This window comes from Oryctolagus cuniculus, chromosome 1 (assembly GCF_964237555.1).
Source record: "Oryctolagus cuniculus chromosome 1, mOryCun1.1, whole genome shotgun sequence".
Lineage (NCBI taxonomy): Eukaryota > Metazoa > Chordata > Mammalia > Lagomorpha > Leporidae > Oryctolagus > Oryctolagus cuniculus.
Window position 1 is genome coordinate 8399004 of NC_091432.1, and position 26448 is coordinate 8425451.

Below are 26448 nucleotides of genomic sequence, written 5' to 3' on the forward strand. Positions count from 1 at the left end.
CAAATGTGAAACATTTATCTTGACTTTGAAGATGTACCATCTTGTGTTAAGTTTTCCATACATTATTTCCTTCCTAAATAATCTTATTTCTTAGGTATGGAAGGAAGGGGGTTTACACATGGTGTCTCCTCCAGACGGCCATCATGGACACCTGTGCCACCTTTGCTCCCACCTTCCTCATCTTCTGCATTCTACGCTTCTTGGCTGGATTTTCTGTCATAATTGTTTTGTCAAACTCTTCCATCCTTGGTAAGTTAACAATTCCAGACTTTCATTGTATCTATGCCTTGAGATGACCTTGTATTTGCCCTTTGATTGAAATAACTGTATATGTTTTTCAGCATCCGAGTGGGCAGTAACCAACTCACAACATATAGGAGTAACACTGTTGTTATGTGCCCACAGCATTGGGCAGATACTCTTGGGAGGATTAGCTTTTGCCATTCGAGACTGGCACACACTGCATCTGACTGCGTCTATACCCTTGTTTGTCCTGTCCTTGCTCTCCAGGTATGTACAACCATGGGGAGGCTACTGTGGGAACACATGGGAACATCTTGACATTTAACATGTTTGATACTAGCCTGACACTGAGCCTTGGTCTCTAGTCATAACCATTGGACTACTTGAAATGCAATTTTCAAGGAAAATTTGTAAGGAAGAGAATGGGACTTCACCATGGAGGCTGGGACTTGGTAGGCATCATTGCGGTACACTAGAGAAAGAATTATTATGAAATCATTTTAATAGAAAATAATAAGTACTGAGTCATGAGGCAAAGACATTATTTATGTAACTTTGGAAGGCACTATGTCATGGCGATCCTTTGGTGGTTCTTGTCCATGTGATATTGTACTAAAGACAATGAGTTTCTCTCTGCAAGTGTTTGACACAAGAAGTGTATGCTTTTCCAGCATTAAGGATTGGCATGCATGGGACTCCAAATCCCATTAAGTTGGCAGGTACCAATACCATCTTACTAGGTAAAGTGATCATTTTAATTTCACATCTGATCATAAAGATAGGATTAAGTTTCAAACGGATCACTGAAATAAGACCAAGTGTCTGCTAATAATGATTGATAGACTTAAAAAAGAGAGAACAATCCAACATGGAAAGCAGGACACAAGCAGACTCATAAAATGACAAATTCCCTAAACAGCACTCTGACCTCTGAATCAGATCTTAAGGCATTTGGATCTGTCTAGAAAGCCCATGAGAGCGTTTCAGGCATGGAAAGCCAAGACACTAGCAAAAAAATGACCTACATGAAAGATCTCTGTGAGTGAGATCCCAGTGGAAAGAAGGGGCCATCAAAGAAGGAGGTGCCTTTCTCTGAAGGGAGGAGAGAACTTCCACTTTGCTTATGGCCTTGTCTAAATAATGTCGGCATTTGTGGACTCAAGAGGCTTTTATAGCATTGGCAGCTCATGACAAGAGCCTCGGGTGATTATTGACGTCATAAATAAGAATGTCAGTTGTTAAATCAACAACAGGAGTCACTGTGCACTTGTTCCCCATGTAGGACCTCCATCCTTAGTGTATTGTACTATGAGAATTAACGGTCAAACAAGTCTTCAAACAGTGCTTTATACTTGGTGTGTCTGTGGGGGTGCAAACTGTTGAAATCTTTACTTAGTATGGAGTTGATCTTCTGTATATAAAGATAATTAAAAATGAATCTTAATGAAGAATGGGATGGGAGAGGGAATAGGAGGGGGGATGGTTGGGGGTGGGAGGGCAGGTATGGGTGGAAGAACCACTATAATCCAAAAGCTGTACTTATGAAATTTATATTTATTTAATAAAAGTTTTCTATAAAAAAGAAAAGAATTGGCATGGAGGAAACTTCTAGGAAAATTAAAGAAAAAAAACCTCCAAAAATTGGGCCCTTAATAAAAGCAAAAAAAATATCAAAAATATAAGAATCACCTTTCAGAAATCTAAGCTAAGGTCTGCACTGATTCAGTGAATCTTTCATTCAAGAAAAATAGCTGAATCCCATTAAGAACAATTTGTTTTGGGGTACTTTAAACATATCCTAATTTTATTTCCTACTCTTCTTGTATGTGTAGTCTTGAAGAAAAAAAAATAATGTCTTATATTCTTGTTGTTAGCAGAACGGCATTTGAGTTATTTCATAGGCTCGTTCACAGTAAGTTGTCATTATTTGACCAGCCTGGTGAGTTGCCTAAGAACTCATTTCACAGACTGCTTGACTCGACGTTGACTTGCCCAACACAGGAAAAAACAACAGCTATTTCACTGGAGTGTCTGAGGCACAAGTCTGGAAGAGAAAGGGAAGTGGCAGAGATGTTGCCAGCATGGAGATTCACAAGAGCCTTATAAAAAGGGAAACTAAGACCATAGCATTCAGGATCCCAACACTCAAGATTCACTCTGTATCAGAAGGGACACTGACAGGAAGATGATCAGCAGGACTCCTACTCAAGCCACAGAAATCTGAAGGATGTGCTGCTGGAGATACTTATAGGCCTCATAAACTATCTACTGCTGCTTTCCCACACACACTGGCAGGGAGGCAGATTTGAAATGGTGCCTTCAGGCCTGGAACCAGTGCTGTGATATGGGATGCCATCATTTCAGGCAGCAGCTAACCCACTGCTGCATAATTCTGGTGTCACTTTTTTTAATTCCCATATTTTGATTTATAATTATTTCTTTCCTCAGGAGCAATTTCCAGTGCAAATTTAGAAAGAAATTTTGAATTTTAATAAATCAACAACTTATGAAAATATTTTTACTAATAGTACCAATGACCTCCATAGATATTTAAGAAACCAAGAGTACAGGAATTTGGAAACATTTGTTTTTTACATTTACCGATACATTTTTATAAATATACTTAATTAACTAACAAACTAAAATATGTGATGAACATATTTATTGTTCTGCAAACAACAATTCTCAAAGCCAATTGTACTGAATAGGAAGCAATAAAATTGCATCACAGATTTACCTGTATTTTTTTTTTTTTTGCTAAATACTTTTTTTTTGACAGGCAGAGTAGATAGTGAGAGAGAGAGATAGAGAGAAAGGTCTTTCTTTGCCGTTGGTTCACCCTCCAATGGCCGCCATGGCTGGCGCGCTGTGGCCGGCGCACTGCGCTGATCCGAAGCAAGGAGCCAGGTGCTTCTACTGGTCTCCCATGGGGTGCAGGGCCCAAGCACTTGGGCCATCCTCCACTGCCATCCCGGGCCATGGCAGACAGCTGGCCTGGAAGAGGGGCAACCAGGACAAAATCCGGCACCCCGACCGGGACTAGAACACGGTGTGCTGGCACCGCTAGCTGGAGGATTAGCCTATCGATCCGCGGCGCCAGCCACTAAATATTTTTTAATTAGTTTTTTTTTCAAATTTTATTTGATATATAAATTTCCAAAGCACAACTTTTGGATTATATGGTGTCGGGTTATAGATTTAGATCTTTAATCCATGTTGAGTGGATTTTTGTCTAAGGTGTAAGGTAGGGGTCTTGCTTCATGCTTCTGCACATGGAAATTCAGCTTTCCCAGCACCACTTGTTGAATAGACTGTCCCTGCTCCAGGAATTGGTTTTAGATTCTTGATCAAATATAAGTTGGCTGTAGATGTTTGGGTTGATTTCTGGTGTTTCTATTCTGTTCCATTGGACTATCCATCTGTTTCTGTACCAGTACCATGCTGTTTTGATTACAACTGCCCTGTAGTATGTCCTGAAATCTGGTATTGTGATGCCTCCAGCTTTGTTCTTGTTGTACAAGATTGCTTTAGCTATTTGAGGTCTCCTGTGTCTCCATATAAATTTCAGCATCATTTTTTCCAGATGTGAGAAGAATGTCTTTGGGATTTTGATTGGTATTGCATTGAATCTATAAATTGCTTTTGGAAGAATGAACATTTTGATGATATTGATTCTTCCAATCCATGAGCATGGAACATTTTTCCATTTTTTGGTATCCTCTTCTATTTCTTTATGTAAGATTTTGTAATTCTCATCGAAGAGATCTTTAACATCCTGGTTAAGTTTATTCCAAGGCATTGGATTGTTTTTGTGACTATTGTGAATGGGATTGATCTTAGTAGTTTTCTGTCACCCAGGGAATTGTCAATATATACAAAGGCTGTTGATTTTTGTGCACACATGTGCCCTAGCTGAATTGAACGATGAATACATAGAAAACGTAAACAGACCCATAACCAGGGAAGAAATTGAATCAGTAATAAAGTACCTCCCAACAAAGAAAAGCCCAAGACCGGACGGATTCATTGCTGAATTCTACCAGACATTTAAAAAGAATTTATTCCAATTCTTCGCAAACTATGCAGAACAATCGAAAAAGAGGGATCCTTCCAAATTCTTTCTATGAAGCCAGCATCACCTTAATTCCTAAGCCAGAAAAAGGCACAGTATTGAAAGAATATTACAGACCAATTTCCCCGATGAATATAGATGCAAAAATCCTCAATAAAATTCTGGCCAATAGAATGCAACAACACATCAGAAAGATCATCCACCCAGACCAGTTGGGATTGATCCCTGGTATGTAGGGATGGTTCAACGTTTGCAAATAAATCAATGTGATAGACCTCATTAACAAAGTGCAGAAGAAAAACCATATGATTATCTCAATAGATACAGAGAAAGCATTTGATAAAATCCAACACCGTTTCATGATGAAAACTCTAAGCAACTTGGGTATAGAAGAAACATTCCTCAATACAATCAGAGCAATTGATGAAAAACCCACAAACAGCATCCTGTTGAATGGGGAATTTTGGAAGTATTTCCACTGCTATCAGTACTAGACAGGGATGCCCACTCTCACCACTGCTATTCAATATAGTACTGGAAGTTTTAGCCAGAGCCATTAGGCAAAAAAAGAAGTGAAAGGGGTACAAATTGGGAAGGAAGAAGTCAAACTATCCCTCTTTGCAGATGATATGATTCTTTACTTAGGGGATCCAAAGGACTCTACTAAGAGACTACTGGAACTCATAGAAGAGGGTTTTGTTTTTGATCCATTCAGCCAGTCTGGGTCTTTTAACTGGAGAGTTGAGGCCATTAATGTTCAATGTGACTATTGATAAGTAGTAACTTTGCCCTGCCATTTTCCCAAAGATATTTTCTAGTATATGTTTTGAACTTCCTGTGGTCTTTTACTGTGAGGTTTTGTTCCTTTACATTCTTCCGTATGGATAGTCACGTTTCTGTGCTTCTGTGTGTAACACATCTTTAAGCATCTTTTGCAGGGCTGGATGAGTGGTGACAAATTCACCTTCATTCACAAATGAGAGCTTTACAGGAGATAATATTCTGGGCTGACAGTTTTTTTCTCTTAGTTCCTGGGCTATATCTTGCCATTCCCTCCTAGCCTTTAGGGTTTCTGATGAGAAGTCTGCTTTGAGTCTAATTCGAGATCCTCTGAGAGTAATCTGGCATTTATCTCTTGCACATTTGAGAATCTTTTCTTTATGTTTCACTGTGGTGAGTTTGATTACAATGTTTCATGGTGAGGATCTCTTCTTTTCATGTTTGTTGGGAGTTCTGTGTACTTCCAGTACCTGGATGTCTCTCTTTCTCCAAATCCAAGAAGCTTTCTACTAGTATCTCACCTAAAATGCCTTCTTATCCCTCTCTCTCTCCATGCCTTCAGGAACTCCTAGAACCCGAATGTTGGGTTTTTTAATGGTATCCTCGATTCCCAACAATATTTTATTTAGATTTCTAATTTCCTCTTCTTTTCTTTGGCTTGACTGTATACTGTCCTGTGCTCTGTCTTCTAAGTCCGATATTCTCTCTTCTGCCTCACTGATTCTGTTTTTATGCTCAAGTGTGTTTTTATTGTTCAATTGAATTCTTCATTTCATTTTGGTTTCTTTTCAATATCTCAATTTCATGTTCTACTAAATTCCTCATTTCATTTTGATTCCTCCTTAAGATTTCATTTTCACAAGAGATTTTTCTGTCATGTGCTGCATGGATTTCAGTAGTTTATGCATTTGTTTTTGATTACTTCTAAATATTCATATCTTAATTTTTTTAGTTCCATTTCTTGAACTTCTTCTATCTCATCATCTTCATAAACTGTATTGGAATGCCATGTCTTTTGGGAGCATCATGTTGTCTTCCTTGTTCTTGTTTCCTCAGATTTTGCGTTTGTTGTTTGGCATTATGGAGATATTCTTTGGTTTCTTCTTTTTTTCACTGTGGTGGCTTTTCTTGTTATACTATGACTCTAGATTAAGTGTACTGTCTGCTTTTGGTGAATCTCTAGAGGCTTGTGGTAGGTGTGGCCAGAGAGCCTTGTTCAGTTCTCAGGGTTAAGGGTGTGTCTAAGGTGACACACCCAGGTTTGGTGTGATAAATCTCTCTCTCTCTCTCTCTCTCTCTCTCTCTCTGTCTCTCTCTCTCTCTTTTAATCAGAAGGAAAGGAATTCCACTCCGCTGAGCTCTTCTCCTCGATGGCAATCAGTGCCTGAACACTAGCCCCAGTGGGTATAATATTTGTCTGCTCTGTCCCAAGGTCCACACAAAGGATCTGTGCAGTCCTCAATGTAAGCTCAGATTCCCTTGCAATGTCTCTCACTGGATAACCAAAGTCACCCGAATCTGTGGCATCTCCCACTGAGACTACTTACAGCTCAGCCACACCATGAATTCTCCCTCACATCTTCAGTTTTTTTCTTCCACAGTCCTGGTTCATAAGCTCCACATATTCACTTGGTCTTAGTCTCCAGTTATACTCCTCACCAGAGTCAGTTTTGGGTTTTTTTGTTTTTTTGTTTTTGTTTTTGTTTTTGCTCTGCTGAGAGCAGTACAGTCACAAGCTGGCACAGCAGTTACATATGTCCAAAATGGCACCTGCTGTAGTGTCTCACTCACCTTTGTAAGGTGAGTGGAGAGAGAGAATCGTGTCTGTGCTGGACCCTTTTATTTTTTTCTCTCTCCTCTAGTTAGGCTGGTGTACTTTCTCCCATGGGGCTTCAAGCCTCGTTCCCTCTAGGTTCTTCCTGCTGCTTTTCCACCAGTGTCTTGGGCTTCTGCAGTTTCACCTGACCCATCTTTCCAGCACTGAGCGGAGACTCTCGGCAGCTGGGCTCCCGAGCCATGGGCACCCATGCCCTCCACATAGATCCACCAAGTCCCTCTAATTCTGGAACTGTTTCCTCTGCCGTTTTTTCCTTAACTCTTCCCTGAGACTACACCATCTCCACTTTTATTAAACTATCTTTTTCTGGACTATCAGTGAGCTCCCTCCCTATAGTGCCATCTTGGAACCTCTGAGGTTTACCTGTATTATTTGTCCTTAAGTCAAGTTTACACCCTTATTATTTTAATATCTAACAAAATTAAGTATAACTTTTGCTTGACCAGAAAATACAAGCATAATATATGTCAGTGACCCTGAAAACATCTTTAATATATTTCTACAAACAAATTTGAAACAACCTATCAGAGATTTATTTAAATCCTGTGGATCAAAAGGTATTTGGATTAATTTAATAGTTTTAATTTGCATGAACACTGAATTATCTATAAAGTAGTTTTGAATAGTTTGAGAATTAGCAATAGTTCTTCTTTAAAAGTTTGGTAGAATTCAGCAGTGAAGGCTCTGATCCTTGGCTTTTTGTTAAGAGGGGCTTTATTATTGATCCAATCTTCATCATGTTTATTGGTCTATTTAGGTTTTCTCTGTCTTCATGACTCAATTTTGGTAAATTGTATTTGTCCAGAAATAATAGTAACAATAATGCCTGAGATCAAGACTGAATCAATCTCTGTTCTATGTGTCCAGCTTCATCTTAATTCCAAAGCCAGGAAAAGATACAAAAAAGAAAGAGAACTACCAATCCATATCCCTGATGAATGTGGCTGCAAAAATCCTTAACAAACTACTACCCAACTAAAACTCACAATATATCAAAAAAGATTATCCATCCAGACCAAGTAGTATTCATCTGTGATATGCAGCGATGGTTCAATATACGCAAATCAATAATACAGCACATGAACAATTTGAATAAAAACCATATGATTATTTAAACCAACGAAGAGAAGGCAGTTGATAAAACACAGCACCCTCTCATGATAAAAAAAAAAAGTTCTAGCTGCTCCACTTCCAATCCAGCTCTCTGCTATGGCCTGGGAAATCAGTAGAAGATGGCCCAAGTCCTTGGGTCCCTGCACCCTTGTGGGAGATCTGGAAGAAGCTCTTGGCTCCTGGCTACAGATCAGCACAGTTCCAGATTGTGGTCAATTGGGGAGTGAACCAGTGGATGGAAGACTCTCTCTCTCTCTGCCTCTCCTCTCTCTGTATAACTCTGACTTTGAAAAAAAAATATATATATATATATATCTTTAAAAAAAAACATGTCCCAAATGCTTGAACCCCTATCCTTAGGAAGACCAGTACAGTGAAGAAGGCACATTGATTAAGCTACACTGCTAGAATTTATGTTAGTATTCTATGGAAGCAGAAAGGAACCTCAAGTTAGGGTTAAGTGACAATTAAGCAATTGAGTGCTAACATATCCTTTGCTGTGTTCTTTCAACAGGAGGCTGGTGGAGTCTGCTCGGTGGCTAATTACCACCAATCAGCTAGTTGAGGCCACCAAGGCACTTAGAAGAGTTGCACACATCAATGGAAAAGAGAGTGCTGGAGAGATCCTGACCCTTGAGGTGATCTGGAAAGGGGAGCTAGGTACTGGGATAAAACCCATGAACTAACAATCACGCTCATCTGGGTTTCTGAGGGAATGCAGGCTAAAAATAGAATTTTGTGAGTGGGGTAATGCATCTCTATCTTGTTTCCCTATGGATTCATAAATTTATAGAGGGGTCACTGAAAAAAAAATTTATCTGTCCTGTTGCTAAGAATTTGAACAGAGATATTGCAATTCATTGGCATACGTGCACATAAAATTGGAACATAGATATTGCGATTCCTGGGCGTAAGTGCACATGGTAGTTTGAATCAACAGCTAAATATCCATACCTTGGACATGTAGTAGGAAATATTGAAAAAAATTCATTTCCCACTTTAGTCCCCTTTAGGATAATCAGAGCCTATAAAACAAAAAATCCTGATGTGACTCATCCGTGTGCTTGGTCACTGATTCATATAAAAACATTTATTTACCTACAGTACACCAGCTGGGTAATAGATACTAGTAGATGCATAATTCAGAGTCAATGAAATCAGTAACTTCCATCTTATAATTGGACACAAAATTAATAATTCATTGTGTAGAACAGGTGTTAAAATAAGATTATAGAAGGAAGCTCAAAGATGGTGGAATAGGGAGGGAGCACACTGAAAGTCCGGGAAAAGGCAGTTTAGTAAAAGTGAAAATACTGTAGGTTCAGGGAAGAGTTAGGGAAAAAACAGCAGAGGAAACTCTTCTGGAACTAGGTGGACCTACGTGGAGGGCACGGGTGCCCACGGCTCGGGACCCCAGCCGCCAAATCTATGCCTCAGCGCTGGAAAGGGAGGTGAAGTGAAACCTCAGTAGTCCGAGACACTGGCAGGAAAGAGGAAGGAAGAGCCTAGAGGGAATGAGGCTTAAAGCCCTGTGGGGGAAATTTCAGCAGCCTAACTAGAGAAGAGAAAAACAAAATATATATATATATTTATATATATTATATATAATATGTACTATATTATATATTTATATAATATATTTATATTATATTTATATTTTATTTATATAATATTTATATTATATGAATATAATAAATATATTTATAAATAAATGTATATAAATTAAATATATAATATTATATTATAAGATAATATATAATTTTATAATATTATAGTATAATGTGATATATAATACATATAATTTATATTATAAATATATTTATATGTTATGATATATAAATATATACTATATATATTTATAATATAGATTATTATATATTTATACATAAACATATATATTTTATATATATTATATATATATAAAAGGGAACTGTATTATGGAAACGATTCTCTCCTCTCACCATACAAAGGAGAGCAAGACAATAGAGCAGGCGCCATTTTGGACATACGTAAAAGCTGCGCCAGCCATCAGACAAGCAAAAAACCTGACTCTGGTGGGGAGAAAGTACAGGAGGTTAGGACATAAAATCTGTGTAGCTAATGAACTGAGACTGTGAAAAAAAAATCAAACTGTTGAAATCTTTACTTAATGTGTACTAAACTGATCTTCTGTAAAAAAAAAAAAAAAAAAGAAAGAAATTTTCAATTCCCAACTTGACTCTCACTGGGATTAAACATGACAATAGGTCTGATCTGATTCCATCATCATTTAAAAAATCATCTATTATTTTTCACTTTATGTTTCTGTGTGGGAGCAAACTGTTGAAATCTTTACTTAATGTATGCTAAACTGATCTTCTGTATATAAAGAGAATTGAAAATGAATCTTGATGTGAATGGAAGGGGAGAGGGAGTGGGAAAGGGGAGGGTTGCTGGTGGGAGGGACGTTATGGGGGGGAAGCCATTGTAATCCATAAGCTGTACTTTGGAAATTTATATTCATTAAAAAAAAGTTAAAAAAAAAAAAAAGGAGTGTGTGAGAGGACTCAAAGAGTACCGGAGACATGAGTACTCTCCGGAGATGCCAAAATCTTGGTAACCTTGGCAACCCGGTGGGAGATTGCAGGGAATTTGAGCTTACACTGAAGACTGCACAGATCCTTTGTGGGGTCCTTGGGACAGAGCAGATGAATATTATACCCACAGGAGCCAGAGCTTAGACACTGACTGCCTTCAACTCTGCTCAGCTGTGCGGATTTACTCCCCTTCTGAATAAAAAAGAGAGAGAGAGAGAGAGATTTACCACGCCAAACATGGGTGTGTCACTTTTGGCGCACCCTTAACCCTGAAGAACCAAACAGAGCTCACTGGCCACACCCATCACAAGCCTCTAAGGCTCCATCAAAAGCAGACAGTCCACTTAATCTATGGTAATAGTATCCTGAGAAAAACCACCATAGCAACAGAAAAAAAAAAAAAAAAGAAGATACCAAAGAATATCTCCACAATGCCAAGCAACAAATATAGAAACCGAGGAAATAAGAACAAGGAAGATATTATGATGCCCCCAAATGAACAAGACACCCCAATTCAAGATTATGAAGATGATGAGATAGAAAAAATTCAAGATACGGATTTCAAAAATGTAAGATAAGAACATTTACAAGTTCTCAAAAACAAATTCTTGAACTACAGAAATCCTTAATGGGCAGGATAGAAAATCTCTCTTGTTAAAATGGAATTTTAAGGAGGAATCAAAATGAAATGAAGGATCTAATAGAACATGAAGTTGTGATAATGAAGAGAAATCAAAATGAAATGAAGAATTCAATAGATCAAATGACAAACGCATAAGAGAGCCTTAAAAACAGAATGAGTGAAGCAGAAGAGAGAATATCGGACTTAAAACACAGAGCACAGGAAAGTATACAGTCAAACCAAAGAAAAGAAGAGGAAATTAGAATCCTAAAAAATAGTGTTGGGAATCTACAGGATACTATTTAAAAACGCAACATTCGGGTTCTAGGAGTTCCTGAAGGCTTGGAGAGAGAGAAAGGATTAGAAGGCCTTTTTAGTGAAATACCAACAGAAAACTTCCTGGGTTTGGAGAAGGACAGAGAAATCCTAGTACAGGAAGCTCATAGAACCCCTAATAAACATGACCAAAAGAAAGCCTCACCATGACACATTGTAATCAAACGGGATACAGTGAAACATAAAGAAAAGATTCTAAAATGTACAAGAGAGAAACATCAGATTATTCTCAGAGGATATCTAATTAGATTCACAGCAGACTTCTCATCAGAAACCCTACAGGCTAGGAGGGAATGGTGAAATATAGCCCAGGTACTAAGAGAAAAAACTGTCAGCCCAGAATATTATATCCTGCAAAGCTCTCATTTGTGAATGAAGGTGAAATAAAGCCCTTTCATAGCAAACAGAAATTAAAAGAATTTGTTGCCACTCGTCCAGTCCTGCAAAAGATGCTTAAAGATGTGTTACACACAGAAAATGAGAAACACAGCCATCAATATGAAAGAAGGTAAAGTAAGAAAACCTCAAAGTAAAAGATCACAAGAAACTCAAAGCATATATTAAAAATATCTTTGGGAAAATGGCAGGGCAAGTCACTACGGTGTATTCAATACATGGTGCTGGGAAAACTGGATTTCCATGTGCAGAAGCATGAAGCAAGACCCTTATGTTACACCTTATACAAAAATCCACTCAATATGGATTAAGGATCTAAAAATATGACCCGACACCATCAAATTATTAGAGAACATTGGAGAAACCATGAAAAATATAGTCACCGGCAGAGACTTCTTGGAAAAGACCCCAGAAGCACAGGCAGTCAAAGCCAAAATTAACAATAGGGATTACATCAAATTGAGAAATTTCTGTACTGCAAAAGAAACAGTCAGGAAAGTGAAGAGGCAACCAACAGAATGGGAAAAATATTTGCAAACTATGGAACAGATAAAGGGTTAATAGCCAGAATCTACAAAGAGATCAAGAAATTCCACCAGAACAAAACAGGCAACCGACATAAGAGATGGGCCAAGGACCTCAATAGACATTTTTCAAAGAGGAAATCCAAATGGCCAAAAGGCACAGAAAAAAGTGTTCAGTATCACCAGCAATCAGGAAAGGCAAATCAAAACCACAATGAGGTTTCACCTCACCCTGGTTAGAATGGCTCACATACAGAAATCAACTAACAACAGATGCTGGCGAGGATGTGGGGATAAAGGGACACCAACCCACTGTTGGTGGTAATGCAAACTGCTTAAGCCACTATGGAAGTCAGTCTGGAGATTCCTCAGAAACCTGAAGATAACCCTACCATACAACCCAGCCATCCCACTCCTTAGAATTTACCCAAAAGAAATTAAATTGGCAAACAAAAAATCTGTCTGCACCTTAATGTATATTGCAGCTCAATTCACAATAGCTAAGACCTGGAACCAACCCAAATGCCCATCAACGGTAGACTGGATAAAGAAATTATGGGACATGTACTCTATAGAATACTACACAGCAGTCAAAAACAATGAAATCCGGTCAATTACAACAAAATGGAGGAATCTGGAACACATCATGCTGAGTGAAATAAGCCAGTCCCAAAGGGACAAATATCATATGTTCTCCCTGATTGGTGACAACTAACCAAGCACCCAAAAAGGAAACCTGTTAAAGTGAAATGGACACTATGAGAAACAGTGACTTGATCAGCCCTTGTCCTGACTGTTGATATACAATATAATACTTTATCCCTTTTAGTATTTTTGTCCTACTTAATTCTATTGATTGAACTCTAATTAACACACAATTATTCTTAGGTGTTTAAATTTAACTGAAAACTGATCCCTGTTAAATATAAGAGTGGGAATAAGAGAGGGAGGAGATGTACAATTTAGGACTTGCTAAATTGGACTTGCCCCAAATAGTAGAGTTAGAAACGTGCCAGGGGATTCCAATTCAATCCCATCCCGGTGGCATGTACCAATGCCATCTCACTAGTCCAAGTGATCAATTTCAGTTCACAGTTGATCATAGTGATAAAATTAAGAGTCAAAGGGATCACATAAACAAGACTAGTGTCCGCTAATACTATCTGATAGAATTAAGAAGGAGAGAATGATCCAACATGGGAAGCAGGATACACAGCAGACTCATAGAATGGCAGATGTCCTAAACAGCACTCTGGCCTCAGAATTAGCTCTTAAGGTATTCGGATCTGACTGAAGAGCCCATGAGAATATTTTCGGCATGGAAAGCCAAGACATTCTGGGGAAAAAAAAGACCTAAATGAAAGATCTCTGCGAGTGTGATCCCAGTAGAAAGAAGGGGCCATCTTTCTACTTTCTAACTTATTCTGAGGGGAGGAGAGAACTTCCACTTTGACTGTGACCTTGTCTAAAAAAGATCAGCATCAGCGAACTCAAAATGCTTCCATAGCCTTGGCAACTCATGACAAGAGCCTAGGGTGACTACTGATGCCATAAGCAAGAGTGTCAATTTGTTAAGGCAACAACAGGAGTCACTGTGCACTTACTCCTCATGTAAGATCTCTGTCCTTAATGTGTTGTACTTGTGAATTAACACTATAACTAGTACTCAAACAATATTTTTCACTCTTTGTTTCCTTGTGGGTGCAAACTTGAAATCTTTACTTAATATATACTAAATTGATCTTCTGTATATAAAGATAATTGAAAATGAATCTTGATGTGAATGGAATGGGAGAGGGACAGGAGATGGGAGGGTTGTAGGTGGGAGGGAAGTTATTGGAGGGGAGCCATTGTAGTCCATAAACTGTACTTTGTAAATTTATATTTATTAAATAAAAGTTTCAAATATGCAAGTAATTTTGGGAGGACACAAGATAGTATTCACTCTAGCTTAATGGATTAGGAAAGGATTACGAGTTAGCTGTTAAAATGAAATAGAAAGGCATTGCAACATCACAGAAACTGATTTGTAGCTGTGCAGCTAATAAATGTCCCATATAGACCATGAAAGAAAGCAATGCCTTTTAGAATAAAATGTTCTTCAAGGAAAAAACAAAGTTCCTGGCCTCTAATCCAATGACTCCATTTCCCTTACATGATAAATAAATTGCCACTGGCCCATTGTCCAGGAAAAACTAATTTCATTATTGCTTATATGCAAAGTCTATAATCTTGACATTTAAATGATGCCCCAATGTGGATGAGACCACTTATGTACAGTTCTCTAATTACAGCACTTTTATATTTGGACTTCTATTTCCTCCAACATGCTTTTCACTTTCTATTGGCCTTCAGAAGCAGCTTGCTCAATACACAGATTTCTGCTAAAGTTATTGAAGGCAATAGCATGGTCTTCAAAAAGTTTGTGGAAATACCTATCATAAAATAATTATACATAGATTCCAAACTTCTTGCACCAACACAAATTTATTAACTCAATTTTCCACTTATTGTTTGAAGTCCCCACCTATACGCTTTCTCTATCATAATCCTGAAAAATCCTCCCAGCCTTCACCCACTGCCCAATTCCAAATCCATTCCCAAATTTTTAGCTATTTTTAACAGCTGTACTCCATTTCCTGTGCCAACACCATAAAGAAAACTCTTTTGCATGGAACAAATGACCTCAAAATATAGTGTCCAAATAAGCATCTAGGAAGGGATTACCTTGGTCCATTATTATTAACAGTCTCTCACAGTTTGCAATCAAGACAGCTGCTGCAACTGGGATTTCATCCAGTCTTCAGTGGGGAAGGATCTACTTGCCAGCTTACGCACATGGTTGTTGGAAGGATGAAGATCTCAGATCATTGAACTGAGGACTCCTTCATGGTCATATGGATCTCTCCAATATGACAGTGCTTAGATAAAGTGTGTAGCTGGAGAGGGAACCCAGCATGGCAGAAGTCACAGTGTTTCATAATCTACCTATAGACTTAGCAGCCCATCACTCTTGCTCTATTCTGTTTATTGGAAGCAACCCACACTTGAGAAGATGGGATGACACAAAAGTAAAAATTCCAAAAGGTAGTATTGAGGTTTGTCATTCAAAGATGCCCACCACAGTTTTCACATGACAAAAAGTCTCCTTATCTGATTTTACAATATGTAAACCTTAATATTAAGTAATATTCTTGTTTATATGGGGGGATATGCCACAAAAGATAGCCTACAGAGAGCGTTTATCTGTTCATACATTCGCCAATGCCTTCATCAGCCTGGGCTGGGATGGCCATGAGACCAAGAGTCCACAAATCAATCCAGGTCTACCAAGTGTGTGTCATGAATCCAATTACATTAGCCATCACCACTGACGCTCTGGAATCTGCATTAACAGAAAGCTGAATACAGGAGAATGAGCCAGTGCTAGGAATCAAACCCAGGTACACTGATGTGGGAAGCAGGCATCTTAACCACTAGTGTACACCCCCATTCCAATCTTGATGTCAGAGTTTAATCTCTGGAATTGATGGTACCTTATTATTGCCATTTAATGCTAAATTCTATTAATTATTATTTTCTTGAAATTTCAAAAATCCTAGAACAATATGCATGCCAGTGTATCTGTCCCACCACTAACCCAACCTTGTTCATCATCAGTGAAATTTTTAGGGCGGCGCCGCGGCTCACTAGGCTAATCCTCCGCCTTGCGGCGCAGGCACACCGGGTTCTAGTCCCGGTCGGGGCGCCGGATTCTGTCCCAGTTGCCCCTCTTCCAGGCCAGCTCTCTGCAGTGGCCAGGGAGTGCAGTGGAGGATGGCCCAAGTGCTTGGGCCCTGCACCCCATGGGAGACCAGGAGAAGCACCTGGCTCCTGCCATAGGATCAACGCGGTGCGCCGGCCGCGGCGGCCATTGGAGGGTGAACCAACGGCAAGGGAAGACCTTTCTCTCTGTCTCTCTCTCTCACTGTCCACCCTGCCTGTCAAAAAATAAAAAAAGAAATAAAAAAAAAGAAATTTTTAGTAATTGAATCACAATAGCACACTCCAATGAGCAACAGATATGGGAAATTCATTGATCAGTCTAGCTCTAAATTTTCATTGTGCTATTAATAAATTAGTATCATTTTGTGAAATAATAATTGCTTTCTTTTGTTTTACATTTGTTTCATGGTGACATATGATCCTGTGGGTAAATTGTAGACAACTTCCATGAAATAGAAGTGTTTATTTCATTTCTAAAGTAAAGCATAACTGCACATATTAATGGGGCATCATTAGAAGTTTCAATACATGTGTACATTGTATATTGCTCAAGTCACCATGATCTTACCTATTTCCTCAAATTTTTATCATTAATTTGTTATAAAAACATTAAAATTCTTACTCTAATGCTATTTCTTTTTTGGGAAATACATGATTGAACTTCAAAAATTTTATAAAAAATTGGCCGGCACCACGGCTCACTAGGCTAATCCTCCGCCTTGTGGCACTGGCACACCGGGTTCTAGTCCCGGTCAGGGCGCCGGATTCTGTCCCAGTTGCCCCTCTTCCAGGCCAGCTCTCTGCTGTGGCCAGGGAGTGCAGTGGAGGATGGCCCAAGTGCTTGGGCCCTGCACCCCATGGGAGACCAGGAGAAGCACCTGGCTCCTGCCATCGGATCAGCGCGGTTCGCCGGCCACAGTGCACCAGCGGCGGTGGACATTGGAGGGTGAACCAACGGTAAAGGAAGACCTTTCTCTCTGTCTCTCTCTCTCACTGTCCACTCTGCCTGTCAAAAAAAATTTATAGAAAATGGAACTGAGAATAAGGTTATTTGAGTAAAAAAAATTGAAATTCATTCATATCAAAAGTCTTCAAAAAGCTCATAGAAAATGTTATTGTGGAAAAACTATGCATGGATTTCCAAAGTTTTTTCATCAAAATAATTTATCTTTTAATTTCTTTTTCACAAGCCATTTGAAGCACTTTTATGTAATATGTTATCCTTACCTATCGTCGCAACTGCACAACAGAACACCAGAATTTATTTCTTCTATGGTACTTTAATTTAGTGCCAGTGGACCAATTTTTTCTGACATAGTAAGTCACATGTTAAATTCAGGGTAAAATTCTAAGCCAATTTTAAAGCCTAAAACTAACTCTATAGGTGTTAGTAAAGTTCGCCTCTCATAGAACTTGCCTAAGCCAAGTTCACACTGTATCAACATATTCCCTGCACTTTTCACTGCCTTTAACTCTGCACACCATTAATGATGGGAGGCTACATGCCTATCATACTTAGACAAAGATGTCTTGGATCCAAATAATGAAGTGGATGTAGTTTTCAGAAAAGAAAAAAAAAAAAACACTGACTCATGCATGGATTTTGTGCATTTTGCAGATCAGCAGGCTGTTGATGCATGAATACATTTCTGGGATCTTGATTCTGTTCTATGGTCTATATATCCATTTTATATCATTTTACTTATGCTCTATATTAGCTCATTAAATCAGGAATTGTGGTGCCTTAAGCTTTGTTCTTTGTTGCTCAAAATTGCTTTGGCTATTCCAGAACTTTTATGCTTCCATATGAACTCTAGCCTTTTTTTGTTCTCCAAAGAATGGCATCTGAATTTGGGTGGCAATTCTTTTGAATCTGTAATCATATTAGGTAGTATGGATATTTTGATAACAGGAGCATTAATTCTTCAAGTCCATGAATATGGGAAGTATTTCCACATATTTGTGTCTTCTTCAATTTTTTTATGAATGTGTCATCATTTTCACTGTGAAAAACATTTCTAATCCTTGGTTGAAATTTTTCTGGGTATTTTTCATAGTTTTAGTGAATGGGACTTCTTTTATGATTTATTTTATAGTATCTTTGTTGATGTATAAAACTGCTATTGATTTATGTTAATTTTATATCCTGTACCTTTATTGAATTTGTGTATCATATCTAATAGACTTTTGGTGGACTCATTAGATTTTTTAACATATAGAATCAAGTCACCTGCAAACAGGGATGACTTAATTCCTTTCTCTCCTGTTTGTATATTTAAAAAATTTATATTTCTCTAAGTTAGCTAGTTGCTCTGGCTAAGGTTCTCTTATTCTAACAAGGAAGGACAGGTCCTTCAGGCTTACTGTAAAGAACAGAAATCTTGAACCCTGAAACAACTGCTTTTTCATGGTATTCCCTTAATATTGTAAATCATTTTTCAATGTTTTCTGCCCTTCATAAGCTCAATTTTTAGCAGGCTTTATTCCTATGCAATTCATCTGAGTTCCCATTTCCCACTACACCTTTTGGAACTCTCCATACAAGAGATAGATTACTGACTGCCCACGTCCCCCTAGACAGAAGGGTCCATGAGTACAGTGAATTCTGGGTCTATCTCATCTTCCAGGACTCACACTACACTCATTGACATCTCATAAATGCTTTTTGTTTTTGTTGTTGAAGTTTGTGAGGTCCACCATGAAGGAGGAGATGGACAAAGCCTCAACCAAACCATCCATGGTCGAGATGTTCCATGCACACAAACTGCGCATGAGAATTTTCTACATAAGCCTTCTGAGGTGAGTTACACTGGGTGATGAAAATGAAGAATTCTTATGTTGCCTTACATTTGTCTATTTTCATTAGGTTGCCAATTTTTTGGTTCTTTATTAAAATATATTCTAAACATAATATTTAGAAATACATTCTGAATGTCTTATCTCAGTCTGGAAATTAAAGGATGTGTTTTGATTAAATTTTTATCGTTTTTATTTCTATTAATGTAAAGAGAACATATTTCACATATTTCATAGGTACTTTCTAAGAAGATATCCAAATTCCCTCCCTGCTCAGCTCCCTCCCTGAATCCCCTTGATCCTTCCTATTTTTTTCTTAATACAAAAACCTAACTTCAGTCCAATCAGTAATCACAGGCTTAATTTAACACTAATCATAATAATCAACAAGTAAAAAGTAGGAAGACCACAGTTCCACAGGAGTATACACAAGGGCTAAAACAACAACCATATTATAAGATGTGCATTTCATTCCGACACATTTTTGGCATTCTATATTAACAGCCACATATCAGAGACAACATATGATATTTATTTTTTTTTGCACTGGATTATTTCAGTAAGCATAATGGCTTCTAATTGCTCCATTTTGTAGGTAAAGACAGGACTTCTTTTTTTTGCTTAAGTAGTATTCCACGGTGTGTGTGTGTGTGTGTGTGTGTGTGTGTATCATATTTTCTTTGTGGATACATTGATTCTATATCTTACCAATTGCTAATTGAGTTGCAACACACATGGGGGTACAGATCACTTTTCAAATGCTGGATCTATTTTCAGATTTCTTCCCTAATATTTATACCAGGTTACATTACTACCAACAGTGGGTTAGGGTACCTTTTCCCCACATCCTCACCAACATTTGTTATTTTTTGATTTGGAGATGATAACCATCCTAATTGGGGTGATGTGAAACTTCATTGTGATTTTGATTTACATTTCCTTGATGCTTAGAGATACTGAGCGCATTTCAGCCATTTGAATATTATTATTTGAAAAACGTCTTTTCATGTTCTTTGCTATTATTAACTGGATTGTTAGTTTTGTTGTTGAATTTCTTGAGCTCTTATAGATGCTGGGTATTAATCCTTTATTAGTTGCATAGTTTACAAATGTTTTCTCCCATTCTATCAGTTTATTCTTCACTTTTCAAAGTGTTTCCTTGCAGGTTGAAGCTTCTTAGCTTTATGTAATCTCATTTGTCTATTTCTGTTTTTATTTCCTGTGATTCTGGGAACTTTTCCAAGAAGTCTTTGCCTATACCAATGTCTTTCAGAATTTACCCGATGTTTTCCTCTAGTAATTTGGTGGTTTGAGGTCATACATCCTCGATCCATTCTGAGTTGATGTTTATTAAGGTATAAGGTAGTGTCTTGTTTCATACTTCTGCATGCAAAGACCCAATTTTCCCAGCACCATTTATTGAAGAGACTGTCCTTTCTCCAAGGATTGATTTTTTAGCTCCTTTGCCAAAAAATACTTGGTTATAAATATGTGTATTAGCTTTTTGGGTTTCTTTTCTGTTCCATTGATCTACATGTCTATTTTTGTGCCAGTACCAAGATGTTTTGATTACGATTGTCCTTGTAGAATGTCTTGAAATCTGATATTGAATTGCCTATGGCTTTTTTTGTTTTTCCTTTAGTTATTTAAAGGCTCACATGACTCAAGCATTTTACCATTGTTTTTTTTCCTACATCTGAGGAGACTGTCCTTTGCATTTTTATTGGGATCACACTGAATGTGTAAATTGCATTTTTGATACTGTTTCTTCTATACTATGAGCCTGGATGATTTTTTCATTTTTTTGTGTGTCTTCTCCTATTTCTCTCTTTAATGTCTTGTAATTATACTGAAGAGATCTTTCATCTCCTTTGTTAAATTTATTCCCGGGTATTTAAATTTTTGTAGCTATTGTGAATAGTACTGATCTTTCAGATCTTTCTCAATCAAGGCATTGCTTGTATATACAAAATCTATTGATTTTTGTGTGTTGACTTTATACTCCGAAACTTTACAAAATTCTTTTATGAGATCTAGTAGTTTCAGAGTGGAGTACTTTGTTTCTGTATATTTAAAATCATGTCATCTTGCATACAGGGATAATTTGACTTCCTCCTTTCAATTTCTATCACTTGGATTTCTTTTTCTTGCCTAATGGCTCTGACAAAAAACTTTTTCAGTCCTAAATTGAATAGTAGTGCTGAAAGTAGGCATCCTTGTCTGGTTTTGCATCTTAGTGGAAATGTTCCATCTTTTCTCCATTAAATGGAATGCTGGCTTTGGATTTTGTCGCTCCCCCTCTTCGCGGAGGAACGACACAGGACCCTGCACTGTTCTTTCGTCTGCTCGGCCCTCCCCGGGTTTGCTGCTGGTTCTTCCCAGGTTGGCTACCGTCCCTCCACCTCTGTGGAAGGGCGGTTCCCCCTGCCACTTTCCCCACTTCCGCGGGGGAGCGGCACACTGCCGGCCGGCTCTCTCGGGGGCTGCACAGGTGTTCCTTCAGATAGATGTTCCTCGTGCATGTTGTCTCTCTCCTCCTTTATAGTCCTCTTCCACCAATCCCAACTCTGCTACCCACACGCCGAGTACGCTGCTCTCCTCCAATCAGGAGCAGGTCCTGCTGTTTATTGGTTGAACTGGAGGCAGCTGTGTAGAAGCTGTTTCCTCCTCTCCCAGCGCCATATTGTGGGAGAGCAGATGCATAGAATAAGTCTTAATTCCAGTAACTTAGTCTAGTCCGAGTTGCTCCCAGTTGCTCCCCACAGGATTTGTCATATATTGCTTTGATTTTGTTGAGGGTTATTCCTTCTATATCCAATTTGCTTAAGGTTTTTGTTATCAAACAGTATTGCATTATATCAAATGCCTTCTCTGAATCTATTGAGATAATCATGATTTTTATTCTGTGATTTGTTAATGTGATGTATCACATTCATTGGTTTGAACATGTTGAGCCATCTCCACATACTATGGATAAATCCAATTTGTTCTTGGGGAATTGTTGGGGGTGTAGCAACTGAAAGGAGAGACCAGACATGGGAACTCTTACTCTGAAGAATGTCACTGGGATGATCAACACCGCTCCCAGCATGCATATCTTATTGACAAGGATTTCATCTGCCTTGTACAGTACATGCACATGCTCATATAACTCTAAGATTACTTATAACATTGATTGATAATCTTCAGACATGATTGTCAATTCATTGATGGGGCACCTTGTGACTTGGAGTACTAGAAAAGCAAGTCTGGGAAAGTAGCTGCTTGTCCTCATGGGAGCACACGTTCCTGTGAGAACCCAATGCTCTTCTTTATAATAGGTCATTTACTATCCTGAATCAGTTTCTGTGGCCACACCCTGTCTCCAGGAGGAGTGTGTCCTCAACTGAGACTGCTTTGGCGGAAGCCGTTTCCTATGGTGAATGATCTTTCTGGTATGTTGTTGGATTTGATTGGCTAATAATTTGTTTAGGATTTGTGCATCTATTTTTATCAGGGATATTGGTCTGTAGTTCTCTTTCTTTGTTTTATCTTTTCCTGGCTTTGGAATTAATATTTATAGTTTAAGAAGAATTACAATTAGTTTTCTTTCAAATTTTGGTAGAATTCGGCAGTGAAACTATCTGTTCCTGAGATTTTCTGTTTGGGAGGTCTGTATTATTGGTCCAGTCTGCATCTTGATTTGGTCTATTTAGGTTTTCTATCTTCATGACTCAATTTTGGTAGACTGTGTGTATTCAAACACTTCATCCATCTTTTCATCTTCACATTCTAATATTGAAGTGATGTTGTAATCCTTTTGGGAAGTCATATTGTCTTCCTTGTTCATGTATCTTGTATTTCTACATTTATTTTTAGGCATTTGTAGAAACACGCGTAGGTTTTCTCCTACAATGTATTTTCTCTTTGAAAAGCCTCTGTGGCATAGTGGTGAATCTACTTCTTCAATGGACATCCAGAGGTGTGCACTGGGTGGGGCGAGGGAGCTCTGGTCAGTGCAGCTGGGTGGGTCATGAGTCCGATGTGACCCCCAAGTCGGGCATGGTAAATCTGCTGTGAGCATTGGGGAGCGTACAATCACATCAGGTAGCATGATCACAGCTTCGTCTCCTCTCTGCCATGGTGATCAGTGCTCATGGTGAGCCCACAGCTGCTACACACCCCACCACCACAGGCAATGAACCACAGGAAGGAACAGTGTGGTCCTCAGTGTGAGTAGAGAACCCTTTGCAGTGATCCACCCCGGGCACTCAGGGAACTCTCAGGTTCTGGAGCTAAACACAAGGATTTCCCAGAGACCCAGCTCCATCTGAATCCTATCATGCAGTCACATAATTCCCATAGTCACAGTAAGCAGAGCTCCCACAATCACAGGCAACAGGGGATCCACTCTCAGCTCTGCTAGCCTACCCCATTCACAGAGAGAGCCTACGCATTCCCAAAGCCAGCTGCCTGTCGGTGATCTGCATTGGCAGCTTGATTCCTGGTGCCCAGGGTAGAATGAGAGGAGGGAACACCTCACAGGCCCCACCCCTACCAACCCTCCAGGCCACGCTCAAAGTCAATGAGGACCACATATTTATCCCTCTGATAAAATCCCCTGGTCATGTTCATGTGAGCTGCACCTGCCTCTACTCACCTAATGAAGATAACTCTTCCTCCCTGTTGGTTCCCAGGCACCCTTGTCAGGGGATGCAAAGAAAGCAGTGTGCTCTCCCTTCACAGCATTGGTGGACACCATGCCCCATGCTAGCACTCAAATTCAGTGTAGTCTACAGGTTTCTCCCCAAGGCAATATCAGCAGTGACGTAGTGCCTCAGGTTCCTCTCATCTTGCTCAAAGACGACAATATCTCCTCTAGCCACTGGCTGTGGGATGTGCTTCTGATGTCCCCACATGCTGCTGTGTATTCTTACTGTCCATGCTGCTATGTGGCATCTCCCTTCTTTCCGTAGAATTTCCACTGGAAACATCCCTCCCACCCTCCCCTGGGAATGTACTTACTCTACTTTTCTTCAGTTATTTTCTCATAGTCACAATCAGCATGTGTTTTCCCTACTCAGCCATATGGAATCTCCTCAAACTAAATTTCTTTTTTTTAATTTTAATTAACGAATATAAATTTCCAAAGTACAGCTTATGGATAACAATGGTTTCCCCCCCATAACGTCCCTCCCACCCACAACCCTCCCCTTTCCCACTCCCTCTCCCCTTCCATTCACATCAAGATTCATTTTCGATTCTCTTTATATACAGAAGATCAGTTTAGCATACATTAAGTAAATATTTCAACAGTTTGCTCCCACACAGAAACATAAAGTGAAAAATACTGTTTGAGTACTAGTTACAGCATTAAATCTCAATGTACAGCACACTAAGGACAAAGATCCTACATGAGGAGTAAGTGCACAGTCACTCCTGTTGTTGACTTAACAAATTGATACTCTTGTTTATGGCATCAGTAATCACCCTAGGCTCTTGTCATGAGCTGCCAAGGCTATGGAAGCCCCCTGAGTTCACTGACTCTGATAATTTTTAGACAACGCCATGCTTAAAGTGGAAATTCTTTCCTCCCTTCAGAGAAAGGTACCTCCTTCTTTGATGACCCATTCTTTCCACTGGGATCTCACTCGCGGAGATCTTTCATTTAGGTCTTTTTTTTTCCAGAGTGTCTTGGCTTTCCATGCCTGAAATACTCTCATGGGCATTTCAGCCGGATCTGCATGCCTTAAAGGCTGATTATGAGGCCAGAGTGCTGTTAGGACATTTGCCATTCTATGGGTCTGCTGTGTATCTCACTTCCCATGTTGCATCATTCTCTCCCTTTTTGATTCTATCAGCTAGTATTTGCAGACACTATTCTTGTTTCTGTGATCCCTTTGGTTCTGAGTCCTATCATTATGATCAATTGTGAACAGAAATTGATCACTGGGACTAGTGAGATGGCATTGGTACATGCCACCTCGATGGGATTGAATTGGAATCCCCTGGTATGTTTCTAACTCTACCCTTTGAGGTAAGTCAGCTTGAGCATGTCCCGAATTGCACATCTCTTCCCTCTCTTATTCCCATTCTTATATTTAACAGTGATCACTTTTCAGTTAAGTTTCAGCACTTAAGAAGAATTGTGTATTGATTACAGTATTCAACCAAAAGTATTAAGTAAAACAAACAAAAAAATACTAAGACGGATAACATATTAAGCTGCTCATCAACAGTCAGGGTGAGGGCTCATCAAGTCACCATTTCTCATAGTGTTCATTTCACTCTAACAGGTTTCCTTTTTGGTGCTCAGTTAGTTGTCACCTATCAAGGAGAACAAGTGGTATTTGTCCCTTTGGGACTGGCTTACTTCACTCAACATAATGTTTTCCAAATTCCTAACAGGGATCACATTTCAGTTAAAATTTAAACAGCTAAGAATAATTGTGTGTTAATTACAAAGTGCAACCAATGGTACTAGAACAAAAAAATACTAAAATGGATAAAGTATTACATTGTACATCAACCATCAGGACAAGAGCTGATCAAGTCACTGTTTCTCACTGTGTCCATTTCACTTCAACAAGTTTCCCCTTTGGTGCTCAGTTAGTAGTCGCCGAACAGGGAGAACATATGATATTTGTCCCTTTGGGACTGGCTTAATTCACTCAGCATGATGTTTTCCAAATTCCTCCATTTTGTTGCAAATGACCGGGTTTCATTGTTTTTGACTGCTGTATAGTATTCTACAGAGTACATGTCCCATAATTTCTTTATCCAGTATACCGTTGATGGGCATTTGGGTTGGTTCCAGGTCTTAGCTATTGTGAATTGAGCTGCAATGAACATTAATGTGCAGACAGCTTGTTTCTTTGCCAATTTCATTTCCTTTGGGTAAATTCCAAGGAGTGGTATGGCTGGGTTGTATGGTAGGGTTATATTCAGGTTTCTGAGGAATCTCCAGACTGACTTCCATAGTGGCTTAACCAATTTGCATTCCCACCAACAGTGGGTTAGTGTCCCTTTTTCCCCACATCCTCTCCAGCATCTATTGTTGGTAGATTTCTGAATGTGAGCCATTCTAACTGGGGTGAGGTGGAACCTCATTGTGGTTTTGATTTGCATTTCCCTGATGGCTAGTGATCTTGAACATTTTTTCATGTGTCTGTTGGCCATTCGGATTTCCTCTTTTGAAAAATGTCTATTGAGGTCCTTGGCCCTTCTCTTAAGTGGGTTGTTTGTTTTGATCTGTGGAGTTTCTTGATTTCTTTGTAGATTCTGGTGATCAACCCTTTATCAGTTGCATAGTTTGCAAATATATTTTCCCATTCTGTCAGTTGTCTCTTCACTTTCCTGACTGTTTCTTTTGCAGTACAGAAACTTCTCAATTTGATGCAATCCCAAAT

The 26448-nt window shown here is 38.9% G+C and overlaps 1 protein-coding gene across 1 annotated transcript in view; it reads left to right on the top strand.

Moving 5' to 3' along the window:
* The window catches only part of LOC100345797 (steroid transmembrane transporter SLC22A24-like), a 50697-nt gene that overhangs the window by 7685 nt on the left and 16564 nt on the right, over positions 1-26448 (top strand). The window contains exons 3-6 of the mRNA XM_008274353.4: positions 95-249; positions 342-510; positions 8560-8683; positions 18948-19063. Coding sequence (XP_008272575.4) covers positions 95-249; positions 342-510; positions 8560-8683; positions 18948-19063 — 564 coding nt within the window. The remainder of the gene's footprint in view (positions 1-94; positions 250-341; positions 511-8559; positions 8684-18947; positions 19064-26448) is intronic.